Source organism: Lepidochelys kempii, chromosome 5 (genome assembly GCF_965140285.1).
Source record: "Lepidochelys kempii isolate rLepKem1 chromosome 5, rLepKem1.hap1, whole genome shotgun sequence".
NCBI classification, from domain to species: domain Eukaryota; kingdom Metazoa; phylum Chordata; order Testudines; family Cheloniidae; genus Lepidochelys; species Lepidochelys kempii.
In genome coordinates, this window is record NC_136384.1 from 112,014,964 (window position 1) to 112,032,032 (window position 17,069).

Consider the following 17,069-nt stretch of genomic DNA (forward strand, 5'->3'; position numbering starts at 1 on the left):
AGTGAATGGGCCTAGCCTCTAGGCTTTTCTCCTCCTGCCACACTCACAAAGTCCTCTGCTGGAGCGGTGTTGATGAAGGGCCCCAGAGCAGTAGAAAGAGTTAACGCACACCATGGAGATGCAAGGGGCAAGCCATGAGGGCTAGAATCTTCCATTAAAAGAAAAGTCTGAAGTAATAACATGATTCTGGGAGATAATAGTGCCCGTGTTTTAGTCTAGCCTTGCATTAGATAGAGTCGTCAGGACAGAGAGGGAATCTGTTGCCATCTCTGCATTCTTTCCAGTGTTTTGAAATACCGAGGCTGATATAGAGTAGCTGATTAATTTTCACAGAACAAGATTACCTGACTGGCCGGAGAAAAAAGAATTGGTAGAAAAATTCTGTTTTCTCCCTCTCCTCTCAATAAATTCAAGGGGTTTGAAAGGAGGGGTGATTCCCGGACATTAGACTGTCAGTTCTTTGGAGCAAGAAGCATCTTATTGTTAGGTGTTTTGTACAGTATGTAGCACAATGAGGCTCTGATCTCCGACTGGAATACTTCGGTAATACTGCAATACTATTACTTCTAACAATAACAATAATAATAAACTTTACCTGTTCTCTGTTCTTGACCACAAGGCTTCAGTTCTCAGAGAGCAAAACAAAATTGAATGCAAATCTTTTTACACAATTCTAATGGCTACACTTCCCACTTTGTCTTTCAAGACTAATTACATTCTAGTAACATGAGGCCTGGACTTAAGCATGTCTGTGTGTGAGAAAGAGAGACCGACCCCCAGGATGTCTACAATGTTTTATAGAGCATTCATTTTTTAACTACTTGAATATGTTTGTTGACATTTTTCTACTTCATGCTCTACTTCTCAGGTCCCATTCCCCTGCTGCAGTTTATAAGCAGCTCCCATTGATTTCAGAAGATTAGTTCAGGTTTTCTTTTCTCCTCTGATAGGATGAGACAGACCTGGAACTGTGTTAGTTGGATCGTACAGGAGAAAATGAGCATATTTCTAGCCAAATGACAAGTGCATCAGGAAGTAGGGCTGAGCTGCCATGTTTATAGAAGAGGGTCAAAGAAAGCTCTTAAATATGCTTGTTCTAAAGTTCCTACCCTCCTTGGGTGGAATTGGATATGGAGGAGGTTATTTATATTCGGAGAGCGGGTAGCTGGAATCCCTAGAAATTAATCTCCCAGATCTACATCGAGTCAAATAAACCTTCCTCCTTCCCTTTTGGAAACAGCACACACTGTTGTCACTGACAATCATAAATATAAAGGGCTATGTGGTTGCTTAATGGGTTTATTATACTAACCTTATAAACCAATTGTTTAGTGTAGCTGCAGATCAGAGGCCATGTGCAGCTTTCCCACGAATTAAAAATCTGAGAAATCCCACAATGCAGTATGTATTTCAAATTCAGGACTTTAAGGTGGGGAGCTAAGTTTGGGTTTGTTGATTAATGAATGGTTTCAGAGTGAGCTGAAAGACCAGCAGGCAGTTTCCATTGTGCTGTTTGTTTCTTTGCTCTTTACTGGGAAATGGCCACAAGTCAGAATTTAAGGTCAGAATGGATGACTCCCACTCCCTCAGCTTCTCTCGATCTCCCCCAGTGTTCACAGACCTGTGGAGCAGGCACTCAGAAGCGAGATGTGCTCTGTAAGCAGCGCATGGCAGATGGAAGTTTTTTGGAGCTTCCAGAAACCTTCTGCTCCACTCCGAGGCCAGTTTCCCAACAAGCCTGCAAAAACAAAGACTGTCCCAGTGAATGGCTTCTTTCTGACTGGACACAGGTATGTGGTTATGTTGTATCTGTATAAGTGGGGTGTCCAATACTGGAAATAAACCTCATTGTCCAGAGGGGCCATCTCCTAGTGTCTTTTTTGAGTTACTAATATCAGGTAAAAGTTCTTGAGACAAGAGAAATGAAAAAGGCAAATCCTCAGCACTAGAGGGTCTGATGAAGCAGAAACTATTTATAACAATGGGAGTCCTATGTTCAGACTGCAAAAAGAGGAGTCAGTTTTACCCAGCTATATCCCTGTGGTGGGGTTCTTATCTTACTGGCATCCAGTATGACCACTCACTCCGTGGCCCCTCTCTGGAGACTGGCTCCACTGATGTGAAGCAGTCCTTCAGCCAAACTCTAAAGACCTTCCCTTCTGGGGTAAGCAAGAATCCAAACACAAAACAATAACCTGAGCTTTCCTGGGCCACCGCCTTCACTTCTGTTGATGGTTGCAAAGAGTGGTTTACCCTCCCCCAGGCTTCCTCCCCTTGTTAGGGTTCCCTCTGTGGATGCAGGCTGATGCCAATAGAGCCTACCTTGGCATTTTCCCTGGATGCAGAGAAGTGAGGGGACCTTCTTCTGATTCTCTGTCGAAGCACCAGCCTGGGCCACTAAATGAGAAAAGGTTCACATGCCTGGCCGCAGTCCTACACCTCTTCTGTCATCCCAGACTAGTGCTTTCTCCTGCTTTTCCTGCACCTCTGAACCTCACCCCCTCAGTGTCACAAGCAGACTTTTACTCCACTGAACTTGCTTGTGCCTCCCCAGCATTCCCTCCTCCCAGGCCCTTCTCCCAAGCTCCTCCATGGGCTACTTCTACAGCTCCTTTAGAGCAGAGCACTACCCCAGGTCCTGACAAATCCCTAGTCTTTCCTCTTACTGAGGAACAACCCATCTTTTATCCTGCTTTCCCTCTTCTCAGCAAGCCTTGCTCCCAGTCACATGCTCCCTAATGAGTCCACAACCCCCAGAATACCTGGCCTCAGAGAGGCCAAGGTCAAGTGACAGGAGTACTGGGCTGTCCCTGCCCTTTAAGGGATAGTACACCCTGATACGTTCCCCCTGCTCTCCTTTTACCAAATTCTGCTCTCATTTACACTCTTGCGGCCCAACTGAAGTCAAGGGGCTGCATGGTTTGCAAGTTGAGAGCAGAACTTGGCCCTTTGACTTCAGAGGAATTACTTTACATTTAAACCAGCATACCTGAGAACAGATTCTGGTCCTTTAATGAAAGGATATTTGTAAACTCTTCTCCCTTTAAATTCCCCCTTTCTCCTTCACACAAGGAGATGATTAATAACTTCATCATGAAGGAGGCACCAGTCATGCTGGGGAAGGGAGCTGTTCCACTTCCACCCCACGTGTGGCGATCTGTCTTGACATTCCAGTCAAATAAATGGATTTTCTAATGAAATCTGCTGCCAGGACACACACCCATTCTGGCAGCAAAGAGGGTAATTCTATTCCTACCCCTCAACCTATCCTCCATCCCAAGGAGTGCAGCTTTAACATTTTTACTGTACATTATTTACATTAAAATCCATACAACTCATGTTTCTTATGCTGGCACTTTTTAAAATTGATTTTTTTTTCTGCTCTAAGTAGCCTTTCATTTGGTTTGTTCTTTTTCTCTGATCACTCTCAGCTCTTTTCCCTCCTCTCATTGTGTCTCTCATGCCCACTTCTGTAACATAGACTGCCAGCCACACACACACACAGTGGAAAAATACTTGGTATGGCAGCTCCCAAGAAACTGTGTACCAGGTCCAGGATTGGGTCACACCTTCTGAGCTAGGGCTCTCAAACTTTTTCATAGCATGAACATCATATCAGTGGACCACCAGCAAGTGCTTCACGGACCATAATGCACAGACCATAATTTGAGGACAACTGCACACAGGCATCTCTTTTGCATCTGATCATTGCATCATTAGTCTCCCAGGTTAATTTTTAATAGTTCTACAACAGTAAAACAGAAAATCAAAGGTTTAATGCAGTCTGAAGAATTTTTGCCAGGTTGCATCAAATTTGACAAGGTAGGGCTAGATTGTGTGTTGCCCTTGTATGGCTGTGTGCAAGTACCTTGATGCAAACTAGCAAAACAGCCACACGCAATTAGCAATAGCTGTGCTGCCTACTCTTTAGTAGCACAGTAACTGCTTGCTTCTGCTCCCCTTTCCAGAGAGGTGTTTGCTGAAGAGAAAGCAGGAAAGAAGAAGGGTTATGGCCCTGCCCTCTTTCCACTCAGAGCTGAGCTAATGCACCAAGGGGAGCAATCTGCTCTGTTCCAATGAATGCATCAAATTGCTCAACCCCCTGGCAGAAGGAGCGGTGCTGGGAGAGATTGTGCCTTTGACACTTCTCCTGGTGGAGCATGGCTCCACACTTCCCCTTCTACAGAGGTGTGGTTTAAAAGCTAGATCTTAAGGTACATGTAGTACCAAAATCAAGCTTATTTGAAGAGGACAAAGAAAGAAACATGGACAGTGGGATTTTATATATCATGGAAACACCCACTCAGCCTTCACAAGAGCAGCTCACTCACATCACTACTATAGTTAAGGTTGCCTGACAATTCCCAGTATAAGACCCAGTTTTCAATTGCTTGAATAACCATAGGACACTCCCCTCCAAAATCTGGAGTTGATCTCAAGAGTGGCTGAGTCTCTACGTTCCTCTGCTTTCAGCAAATAGCTATGAAACCCACTGGCAAGTGTGTGTCTCATCCCCCTGCTAGTGCAGGGTCTACACAGAGGATGACAACCTACTACTGCTATCAGTTACTACATTGTCTCAAGAGGCAGAAGCCTGTGTGATGGATCCAACCCTTCTGAAGACCCAAACTGGGGAGTCAGTATAGTTCCACATAATACTACTTTAGTTTTTTCAGTTTGTTTAAAAAAATAGGAAATTACATAGAAAAAAATCTACATTAAAAGAATGTTGAAGTTGTAAAGTCAAATGTTCAAAAGTTAGGAAATGCCAGAATTATGGTTACCCATGCTACCTTAATTCATCCTGCTTGTGCATATCCATTATGATAAAGTTTTTAATTACATTGTCCTGTATTGCTTTTTCCACAGGACCCCATATATAGGTTTGTTGGCTATAACATAGATGTACATTGTGTTTGACTACATAGTATATCTGGGCAGGGGGATATATGTCAAACCTAATGCTTCACATTCTGTTTCTCGTTTTGTTTCTAGTGTTCAGTGAGCTGTGGAGAGGGCACCCAGACTCGAAATGCCATTTGCAGGAAGATGCTGAAAACTGGAGGTTCTGTCATCATCAATTCCTCAATGTGCCCACCTTTGCCTCTCTCTTCTTTAGTCAGGTCCTGTGCACTAACTGCTTGCACAAGTGAGTGCACAAGAAACTTTGGCGTGTTTGTAGAGAGAGGGCAGGAGCTCCACCACTAAGTATCTGGTACTAAGATTGCTAAGTGCACCGCAAGGTGCTGGGAGCCCTCCGCTCTCAACTACCTCACTGAGAGTCAAAGGTGCTCAGCACCTTGAATGACAACTGGGTCCTGTATTTTCTTATTTGGGGCTTTCTCCCATGGTTTATAAAGAGAGCTGAGCAGCTGATGCTTTGCCAGTGTTAGCTGTGAACCTAGCAACAAGACAAAGTAAGGAATGGGAGCTCTAATGGTGATTATTAGAGGTGGGTCTGAAACAAACCCCCTGAACGGGAACCTCTTCCATTTTGGTGAGGAGTGATCCAGACCGAAACCCAGATCTAACTTTCACAATTAGGGATTAGAGGCACAGTACCCTCCTGGCAGCTACAATGTCCTCTCTGCCAGGGGCCCATAAAGAGTAAGAACCACCAATGAAGTGGGCAGCACTGGCTGGGAAGGGTGTGTAGTCATGGTGGTTTGAGGACATGCTCATTTAGCACATCCCCTCAGCAGCCTGTGCCAGCTGGGCTCCTATGGGACCTTACAGCAGAAATTAAAGCTGCTTCCCATTGGTGGAGACCCTTTGGGACGACAGTAGGCAGCACTCCTGTATGCCCTGCCTTCGGATGAAGCAGGATAGTCTGGTGCAGGGAGATTTAAAAGCAAATCTGTCCCTAGCTCCACAATGAGCTGAACCAGAATCCCAGATCCAAAACCTCATAAACTTTGGATGGAGAGGGGAAGAGAAACAGAAGCTTTGAAATCCAGAGCCAAACCCAGAACCAAATGTCCAGATTCAATCCGTCTCTGCTAATAATATACCTTTGCTGCTTTATGCTGTGCTTCCCATGGAGGCATGTTTTTCCTTTGTCTGGCAGAGAGATCTGGAAGCTGGAGGGACCCACATAACTAATTAAGTATAATATTATGCACCCTGGGGTTTTAAACCTACTCTAAACAGATTTGTTCTGTTTAATATGAATCCCTGAGGTCGTAACACTTTCACTCCTTCTCAGAGCTATGAGCTACAAAGTTGTGGTGCCTTTCAGGGCCTGAATGGTAAATATTTAACAAGAGGAACTCTCCTTCCCTTTTGTCCTCTTTCCGTGTCTATTAACCCACATTCTTCATTTAAATACTCACCCAACAGGGACTCTGTTTTCTCACAGAGTTCCCTTCTCAGTCCAATCCCTGGCACTACGGCTTCTACATTTAACCTCAGCAGGATGACATTTGTGTTGCTAAATGGCACCTTGTTATTTCTTGCATTTTGATGGTGGTAGCTTGATGTTCAGCAGCTGGTAACCAATTACTCCCATAAAATGTAATAGTTGAAATTACTGCCAGTGCCAAAATAAGTGGCTTGTTTTGTTTAACAGTACCCACATCCTAATATTATTAGTTACATTTCAGGGCACAACAGGCCGGCTCAAAAGCAAAGCCCCCATATTATGGCCCTGAAGAATGTTTACATCCAGACAAAGAAGCAGAAGAAGCTACACTTTATTGTGGGTGGCTATGCCTACCTACTGCCCAAAACTTCTGTTGTCCTCCGATGTCCGGTGAGAAGGTTCCGTAAATCAATGATCACCTGGGAGAAGGACAACAAGCGACTCCTCAGCTCAGTTCACATTACCATTGCACCGTACGGGTACATAAAGATCCACCGTTTAAAGCCTTCGGATGCTGGCACATACACCTGCATAGCAGGGCCAGCCCGGGAACATTTTGTGATTAAACTAATTGGAGGCAACAATAAAATCATCATCAACCAACCAGCTGGGATTAGAGAGGAAGAAGGTACACGGAAGTCCAGTTTGAATGAAGCCTTGCACACTCAGGAGAAGCATCAGAATGGGATTCTCTTCAACAGGAGCAAGGCTGAGAAACGAGGGCATTTGGCTGATCCTAGCAGCCAGTATGATGACATTGTCTCAAGACTTCTGGAGCAGAGAGGCTGGCCTGTGGAAAACCTGGAATCCTGGGAGGCTCAGGAGTCAACAGAGAGAAATGCCTCTTCAGAGGAGGAGCAGAGTCAGGAGTACAGCCTTCCATTTACCATGGTCACGGAGCAGAAACGCTTGGATGACATCATAAGGAATTTGTCTCAGCAGCCTGAGGAACTTAAGGATGTCTACAGCAAGCAGCTTGTTGTGCAGCTAGCTGATGACATCTTCAAGAGCCATTTGGAAAATCAAGAATCTGTTTTCAAAGTCCAGGGGAGAAGAATTGGTTCAGCTATGGCAGAGTTCCCTTTCCGCAAACAGGTGTCTGGATTCACCAGTTCCTTGAGAACGTCGTCTGCCGAAGCACATCTGCCAACTTCAGTGGAGCTGGGGAATGGCTCACGCAGGCCCCATCGAAAGCCTGCAATCCTCAGGAAGATTTCTGCAGCTCAGCAGCTCTCAGCCTCTGAAGTTGTCACTCACTTGGGACAGACGGTCGTCTTAGCCAGCGGGACCCTAAGTGTGCTGCTTCACTGTGAGGCTGTTGGGAACCCAAAGCCCACCATTAGCTGGGCTAAAAATGGAGCAGAGGTGCAATACAATGACAGGTACGAGAAGTACTTTCAGTTCCCTTTCTTTTAGGGCCTTTCTACATTACTAATAGAACCATATTTAGCTTTAGTCTGATTACATGGCATAGATAAGGCCACATTTATGCAGTAGCAAGCTGGAATTTAACTCTATAGCTCGGTAACTGGATTCTGGAGCAGTCTGGTGTTAAAATTTAAAATAAAATTAAAAAATTATTAAATTTTAAAAAAATGAAATTTTCAATTAATTGTGAAAATGAGACAATCAGCACAGTGCTCTGTGTTATTTATTTTGATATTAAATTCCACACATTGGGAGGTGCAGGAAGCAATTTTGGGTAGTGGATTAAACACATTTGCTGGATGTTTCTGCTAAAATGATCAGCAATGAAACAGTAAAAGTGAGATTCTGGGGTACAGTTCTCTGGCAAAGAGTGAATTCTATGGTTGCTGGTTAGGGTCCCATCTCCACTATGAATTGGAGCGATGTTTGTAACTGCACTTTAACCAGGTTCTCTGATGAGGCTATATTCCTAGAGTTTGTAACCATATTTAAAACTGTTTTAGAAGATGGATGCAACATAGTTTGCTTCCACAATCACCAATTGTCCAGTTGTGCTAGAACAATGATTGGAAACAATATTCAGTCCATCAGTAGGGTAATTGTCTTGACATTGAACTTGGTTTCAGTTAACCTGGGCAAATTAACAAAGCGTGGTCCATACCAGAGAACCAAACTGAGCTGGCTACTGCTGTGTTTTCCAACAATTGTCAGTCATATTTATTCTTAATATGTCAGGATCATGCTTAACAGCTATTTTCAGACATCATTGCTACAAGCACAATATGATGTTCCATTGCATGAAAGGCATTAGTCTTCTGCTTTGACTAGGTGCATCATGACTGCCAGTATGCAAAAATCTGCCCTTGAGTGTGGCCTGAGAACAACTGCAGGAAAAATACTGTCCGTGGTCTTCCATGTTAATTTATTAATGGCTGAAATGCTGCCATGTCTGCTGAGTCCAGCCTTTATCCTTGATTGCTCCAGTGAGCTTCGTAGCACATATTTCTCTGATACATTCTGCATATACAGAACATACACAATTGCTGTTTCCGCTGCTTTGTGGCAGAATGGTAGCCACAGATTGGGTTGAGCTGCATTTCTAGCCATCATTAGCCCCTATAGAATTGATGTGGGAAGAATCATTTATTTTTCAGGGTGTTTTCACTAGACAGGAGTTCAAATGAAGGGGCAGGTAAAGGAAATTGGGTTTGAAAAAGCCACATTTTTTGTTTAACCCTTAAACATTGGAAATGTTGCTAAAAGAATTTTGCTGAATGAAAATGTCATAATGCATTGTGTGAAGAATGCTGCATCCTATCTTTGTTATTTGCTAAATGGAAAGAAAGTTGCACACTCCTATAAACCTTTAGACTGACCCCTCAAGTACCCATTTGCAACACATTTTTGGGAGCACTATGAAAGACTAGTACATACTAACCATTATTTACAAACACACAGCCACTTTATATTCTAGTTATGTACTTAGCTATATGTTGGTAACATGCTGTTATCCTATGTATACTCAGGATTTTATGGTTTACGCCAAGTAGCATACAAGAAGTGATGGTGTGCCTGGAGGCAGCTACATTAGCTGATGTAGTACAAGCCAGCTGTCCAAGAATATGCTGCCAGTTCCCTCTGCATAAGTTATAGGAGTGAGGTTAAACATCTAAGTCTGGTCACCAGGGTCAGCCTGGGAAATGAGAAGAAACTCAGGAGTGTAGTCTCAAGGCTAACATTAATTTCAAGCACTGTTGCTGTGGAACATCTAGTAAATTCTTGATTTATCAGAGGTGCAGTTTGTCCCTGGTTTAGATATACAGTTAGTTTGCTTGCTCCTTTCTCACTTTCATGGTTGAATCGCTTCCAGACTCAATGGTTTCTATAATTTATTGGCACTTGCAGTGTCATTGCCCTTTCAACTGTGCTTTTTCTGATTCTTTTTCTTTTCTCTTTCTGGCAGATAGAGTGCTAAGTTTGACAAAAAATGAGAACTATTTTTTTGGTTCTGAGAACAAGAATGTATCTCTTGTGGAAACCACATGCAGTCTTAATCAAGACTTGGGTCTACAGTATACATTTGGTTGGACGTAGTCCTGTGAAAATATCTTTTTGGCCCCCAAAAAGTTGCACGCACAGATTTCCATTGCTGGTGGTTACATCCTGTTGGAAATCTGCCATCAAGTGATTTCTTCTGTTTGAAACTACTGTGATTTTTGTGGCATGCTTTAAAGAGAATATAGGTTACATAAAGTCCACCTGTGGTTTATGCTGAATATTAGACTCATGAGAAAATTATATATTTATCCCACACCATATAAGAAACCATAATTTAGCAACAGATGGTTTACTGTTTTGTTGGTAAAGAACAAATAGCCTTTGATTTCTAAAATTTAATTTAAATAATATATATTTACTATATTTAGGGTTGCCAACTTTCCAATTTCTCAAAACTGGACACTACAAAACAAAGCCCCCCCCGTCCAAAGGCTGAACTCACCATAAAGAGAAGAGGGAGGTTGAAGGGGACTGCGTCTCTCCTTCTCCGTCCAGCAGTGGCTCTGAGGCAAAGAGTTTGCAGGGACTGATGGGAGCAGGAAATTGGGGCGCGGGAGCTTCCTGCAACTGAGAGAGGTTCCCAGAGATGGGCCTGATCTGGCGCCGGGAGCAGCCCTTGCAGGGGAAGATGAAGTGTCCCTCCTCAGCCTGGCCAGGACTAGCAGCCTCCAGTTCTGCCCCTCCCTGGCTCTGGGCCCAGCACTCTTGGGTTAAAGGGGCCATGGGCTGGTTTGACAACGAAACTGTGGCAACCAGACTTTTGGTATCCAGTCAATACTTCTGACCGGAGACTGTATAGGTCCTCTGAAAACCAGACTTTCCAGTCAAAAACTGGACACCTAGCAATAGTCTATATTATGCTTTTCAATTTTTTTCCGTTCTACTTGGCTGAAATAGCATCAAATGATATGCTATCATTTTGGATGGATTGGCAACAGACTGCTTACTACACATGCTGAAACATATTATCAGAACTGCTCTTAGGGGCATGCAGTTATTTGGTGGCCCATGGTACCATTTGGCAGCTCTACTTCAGACAGCCAGGCAGGCCGTGCTCATTTTGTCATCCTGCCATCCCCCCTTGCATGTTCCCTCCAGATTGGGTGGGAGAAGTACTAAATGCCAGTGCCCTGATTTTCCGGTGTGCTGAGGACCAATAACTCTGAAGTTAGTGGTAACTGAGCGACCACAGCACATTTGAAAATCAGGCCACAGATGAGTTGCGAGGTGCCTCAAAGCAGCATTCCTTTCTTAGCTAAATAGCCACTTGCTAGCTGTCAATCACCTGTGTAAATGGGAGCAAAAGTGGTGTTTTCCACTAGGTCTGACAAGGCAGCCTGCATGTAGCCAGTAGGTCTGCAGTCTGTCCTCTTCATGCTTGGCTGACCACACAAGGGAGAGGAGATAATTTGCCAACCCACCTCCCAAGACGAAAAGGAAGGAGAAAAAGAATGTGGATACCACTTCCTGCATCAGCTCTTGACCGTGGTGGCCAAGCCATCTGTTGATGTCTGATTTGGGTTGTCTGTGTATTTAGGTTGTATGCTCCTGTGTCAGGGACTGAGTCTCGTGAATAGTGGTAATAGTTTTCAGACTGGTTTCAGAGTAACAGCCGTGTTAGTCTGTATTCGCAAAAAGAAAAGGAGGACTTGTGGCACCTTAGAGACTAACCAATTTATTTGAGCATAAGCTTTCGTGAGCTACAGCTCACTTCATCGGATGCATACTGTGGAAAATACAGAAGATGTTTTTATACACACAAACCATGAAAAAATGGGTGTTTATCACTACAAAAGGTTTTCTCTCCCCCCACCCTACTCTCCTGCTGGTAATAGCTTATGGAGAGTAGGGTGGGGGGAGAGAAAACCTTTTGTAGTGATAAACACCCATTTTTTCATGGTTTGTGTGTATAAAAACATCTGTATTTTCCACAGTATGCATCCGATGAAGTGAGCTGTAGCTCACGAAAGCTTATGCTCAAATAAATTGGTTAGTCTCTAAGGTGCCACAAGTACTCCTTTTCAGTTTTCAGACTGTATGATATGGGCTCAATTTGAACCAATGACCTTCCAATGGAAGACTTTATAGCCCATTACCAAGCCCCACAAGCCACCTAGTCAACCCAAAAACATCCATGATTACTGATATATAGTTCTACTTCTCTCGGTATACTGGACAGGCCAAAAAAAAAAATAAGAGCAGTGATTTTTTGTATTTGCTCATGCAAACTAAACATACATCATAAAAAGTTTCAGTGGACAAATATGTTTGATGGCACTTGCAGGAATTCTGACCCTTGACTTTACATTGTCACTTTTTACACTATAGTTTTAAAAGAAGTGTTATCCAGGGTGACACCATCATGTGTTCTGTCTAGCTTCATCCACTATTCAGAGCCAACTCAGTTTCAGAGGAGGAAAGTGCAAATTCCAGCCCCTGGGCCTTCTATAAATGATGGAAAGTAAATATAGGCAAAGAAGGTAGTCAGATTAGCTACTTGAGAAATCAAGTCTGAGGAATACCGATCTTTGTAAGAGGTTATGAATTGCTCAATTGCTCCAGCTTCAATAACTTTATAAAAAGTGTCTTGTGTTCCAAATATTCTCTAATTTCCAGTGGTAAGAACCCTTTGAATATGGGAACCTGAGAATGAGGAGTTTCTGTATTAAGCATTTGTTAGATGCCATCCGAACTACAGAATTAGTCAGTATGGCTCAAAATATATTTTCTTGGAGACGATGCAGTGTAGGGCAACCAAGATCAGACAGATTAAAATGTGAAGGGAGCTGGGGTATTTTTATAGGGGGAAAAAACAGGTTTTTGAGATGACCTAGGATTGTTACATCTGGTAGGTATTTTTTTACAACAGATAAGACACTCAAAACCTAACAATAAAAACAGGAGACTAGGAGTAAATAGGAATCTCAGGGCAGAATGGTTTCATGCAAAGGATAATAATGTGGAAGAAGTTTCGAAGAAAAGCAATTGAAGTAAAAAGTGTTAATGAATTTAAGAGAAACTTAGATTTATTTCTAGATAAGGAGGGGATTGAGAGACATGGTGAAAAAACCAGAAGCTCAAACGAAACTGATTTATTTTTTTAAAGGCAAGTGTGTTGAACTCAGTTGGCCTTTTCCTGTTCCTAAAAGGACTTAAACTGGATCATCAGCTACATTGATGTCAATGGAGCCAAATTACAACAGCTGAGGATCTAGCCCCTTATGTTTTTGTCTTCACCCCAAAACAGATTGGAAACACCCAGAGTTAATCAACTGTTGTACCAGCACTATAGTAGCATTAGAACCAGAACCAGCTAAATTAAAGAAATGTATTCCTACCCTGATGGTGATGTGGACTTTTTAGAAAAGATTCCTGTCTGTTTAAAAAAAAAAGTGTGTGTGTTACTTTAACCCTAGGGATCAATCAGTCTGTCAGTTTATATAAAGCCCTGAGTCTATATTTGTGGGGTGAGTGGGTGCGTAACACACACATTTTTAGCTCAGGAAGGCTCATCAAGAGTCAGCTGAAATGCTTGAACCAGTTAAATCAGCCACAGTTAAATATGATGGACTGAGACTGAAAGATACAAGGATACCTGTTGTGCATCAACATCAAGTGTTTTTCATTTTGACATCAACACAATGCTTTGCACTAACGTGTTTGCTTTGCTGTTGTCTGGATTCTTTGATATATCCCCGAAAGCAAGGTGAAGCCATTTCCTTGTTGTTATTTGGAAGGATGCTACTGGGAAAAAATTGCCAAGTCTTGTGGGTTTAAAATCATTTTTATGTGCTGATTGAACCAATAGACCTCTAACTACCAAATTTTTGCATGCACAGCTGTTTGCATATGCAAAAATTGCTGGCCTGATCTCACAGGCTCACTGAAAATTTGCCCCTTAAATTCAAAGGTTTTTAAGAGATAAAACAATCCTTAAGTCTGGAGGAGAGGCTTCTATCAACTATTGTTTTCTTTTGCTACACAAGCATGTCAGCAATTTAAATATTAATAACATTTTGGCTTGTAAATGACTCTGCATTTCACTAAGCACTTGCAAGACATGGTTGGCACAAGCTGAATCTTTATTATTGTGATTATTATTTTAAAAATGGGTTTTAAAGGAAATCAGACTCCTCTCTGATCCTAATAGAATTCAATGGGTGGCCTGAATCTGGTTTGTTTTAGAGAACTACCACCCATGGTGTTGAGCACGATCAAATATCCCTAGCCTTGTGGTCCATGAGACAGCAGTTTTCATTCAAGAAAAAAAACCTCATCAGCTCAGGGTTAGTGGATCAGACTTCGATTGCATGACTTGGATGGGCTTTTTCCTTCCATCTCTCTTCCCTCTCCCACTCCCACCCTTGTCTGTATTAATCACCATCCTGGCTAAGGGTTTTATGCAGAACAGCTGCTGAAAGTATAAAGCAAATTTGTCATTAGGTTTTGTCATTAGTTAAATCTACGAATGAATGGAAGTAGGTTCTATATTCCTACCTTAACAGGAAATACATAGTGCTGCAGTTGAGGACATTTGATATACGTGTTAGTTGGATTCTCAGGGCTACATTTTGATCTCACTTACACAGCAAAAATCAGGAGTCAGTGGAGTTACACTGATGTAAAACTAGTTTGAGAGGGTGTAGAATCAAGCCTCCGTGCTCTCAGCTCATACAAAGTTCCACAGTGTAGGTCAGGGTGACCTGGAGTCTGTTCCCACCTCTGCCACTGCCTTGCTGTGTGGCCTTGGTCAACTCACTTCACCACTCTGTGCCCAGTGTTGTCAACTCTCACAATTTAATCACAGGTCTCTCAATGTTCAGTGTTTTCCTTAAACCCCCAATGTTGAGGTCCCTTTGATTATGAGGGAATCTGTTTTCTTTTCTTGTTTTCTTTTTTTCTAAAGCAGGTTATTATTATTATTTCAGAGAAAAGCTTGACAATGTGACTTCAAAAGGCTCCAGAAAGAGACAGAAAATAAAGAGAACCCCAAATAAAGAGAACCCCAAATAAAGGTTTTATTATTTTTAAAACCTCCTGATTTGCAAGCTAAACTTATGAGTTAGGCCCTCCAGAATCGTGGCTTTTGAAGACGTGGCATTGGCAATAGTGATGCTTCCATTTCCACTTCCACCCTCTGTTTGTCTTGTCTCTTTAGAATGTAAGCATTCTGAGACAGGGACTGTCTCTGGCTATGATTTTGTACAGTGTCTAGCACAGTAGGGTTTCAGTTTCACTTGAGGTATCCAGATAGCACCAAAAAACAAACAATAACTAATTACAGAGATTTGTTCCATTTTGAAAGATACTACCCATTTGAGAGAGAGTCCCTAAACTTAAAATGGGGAATATTGCTGGAATCTGGAATCTCTCTAAAAACTAAATTAGTGTTTTAAAGTGCAATTACTGTAGCAGTTTAGCAGTGCCTCAAGCCTCTCAGTTGTCCCCAATTTATATCATTTTTGTGAGATAGTTTGTAAGAAGCAAAATTTGATGTTACAATTTGACCAAATAAAAATATGTACCACCTTATTGTGCAGTGTTGTTAAAAGGTGGGTAAATCATTTGTAGAAAATCTGGCAATTATTTGAAAATGTGACCTGTAACGAAAGACTGGAAAATATAAAAGGTTTAGAAAGCCTTTGTGGTTATTACCAGTATATGCCATAGACTGGAGTCCTGCTCTTTGTGTGAATTGATTTACTTAAGTAACAGTAGCGTTGAAGATTTCCAGTGCAAGAGACTTTAAACAAATTGTATCTTACAATCCAGTTGTGAAGGTACCTTTTTCTTTAAAATCAATTGAATCATTCTTAATGTTTGAGTTATTTATAGTGTAGGGCCTGATCCTGATCCCTCTTAAATCAGTGGAGCAGAATCAGACCCATCATTTTTTGCTGATTGGTCTTCAGGATTCACCAGAGTCATTGTCCAATACAGACAAATTAAAGACAGCTTTCATACAGTCCAAAAAGTTCAGCTAGCTGTTCTTACATGCTACACCTGCCCCACACTCCAAGGCATGTCGAGCTAATCTAGCGAGCTAGGTCCTGTTTAGCTAAGGTACTTACCTGGCCTCCAGTACCACAGTATCTGAGCATCAAACAATTTATTGTATTATTTATTTATTTATCCTCACTATGCCCCAGGATGTAAGGCAGTGCTATTATCCCCTTTGTATAGATGGGTAACTGAAGCACAGAAAAGCTAAGTGACTTACCCAAGATCACACAGGAAGTCTGTGACAGAGTGGAGACCCCACTTTTCCAAGTGCTAGACTAGTGCGCAGCCTTTGGACCATTCTGCCTCTTCCATCAGCAACCTGGTGCAGCAGTGTTGAGAATGAAATTAACTTGCATGTAATCACAATCACCACATAAGATGTTTAACCCCTGATTTTCATAACTTTATTTCTTTATTTAAACAAAATCTGCAGGCCCAACATGTGCAAAACTATGTAATTTACTTGTCATTCTGTGTCTCTTTAAATATAACTCTTTAATCCTTGCTAAAGAGTTTGCACACAGACTTGCTGAGACCTTTGCTTCTGTATTTCTCTGTTGCTCCAGGATACTCCTTCAGCCAGATGACTCTTTGCAGATTTTAGCGCCAGTGGAAGCTGATGTGGGTTTCTACACCTGCAATGCAACTAATGCTTTGGGATCTGACTCTGTCTCCATTGCGGTCACTTTAGCAGGTAACGGAAAAGTTAGATCAATTATACAGAACTCTTTCTGCTACCGGTATGTTATCAAGTACAGATGGGTACGCGCATTCAGTTATTATGTAACTAAAACACAAATCGCAAAATCCTAAAAACAATAACAACTCTCCAAAGCTCACCAAAATTATCCCCAAACTCTCCCTCAATGCCCACCAATTTATCCCTCCCTGCCAGAAAAACCCTGGAAAGACAAATAGCATTTGCAGCGTGGTCTGAAGATGAGCAGGTTCCAGCTGTAGCAAACTGAGACTGGAAATGCATTCCACAGTTCCACAATTTCCCACACCCAGAGCACCCTGCCACTAGCCCCTCTTCCCAATGTGCATAATTAAACTTGGGGGTGGCAGCCTGAGCACCTTGGACAATCTCAACTGCCCTGGGAATACCAGAGGAGCCAGGCAGTTTCTGTGGTGCCCCAAAACATTTCCTCCTCCCAAATCTTGTGTGACTAAAAACATGGGATCTCTTAAGCCGAATGTCAAAATGGACAACATAAAT

At 42.3% G+C, this 17,069-nt stretch overlaps 1 protein-coding gene across 1 annotated transcript in view; it reads left to right on the forward strand.

Moving 5' to 3' along the window:
• ADAMTSL1 (ADAMTS like 1) overlaps positions 1 to 17,069 on the forward strand; it is a 268,482-nt gene that overhangs the window by 186,898 nt on the left and 64,515 nt on the right. Inside the window, exons 17-20 of the mRNA XM_073345470.2 lie at positions 1,611 to 1,790; positions 4,996 to 5,149; positions 6,603 to 7,743; positions 16,417 to 16,544. Coding sequence (XP_073201571.1) covers positions 1,611 to 1,790; positions 4,996 to 5,149; positions 6,603 to 7,743; positions 16,417 to 16,544 — 1,603 coding nt within the window. The remainder of the gene's footprint in view (positions 1 to 1,610; positions 1,791 to 4,995; positions 5,150 to 6,602; positions 7,744 to 16,416; positions 16,545 to 17,069) is intronic.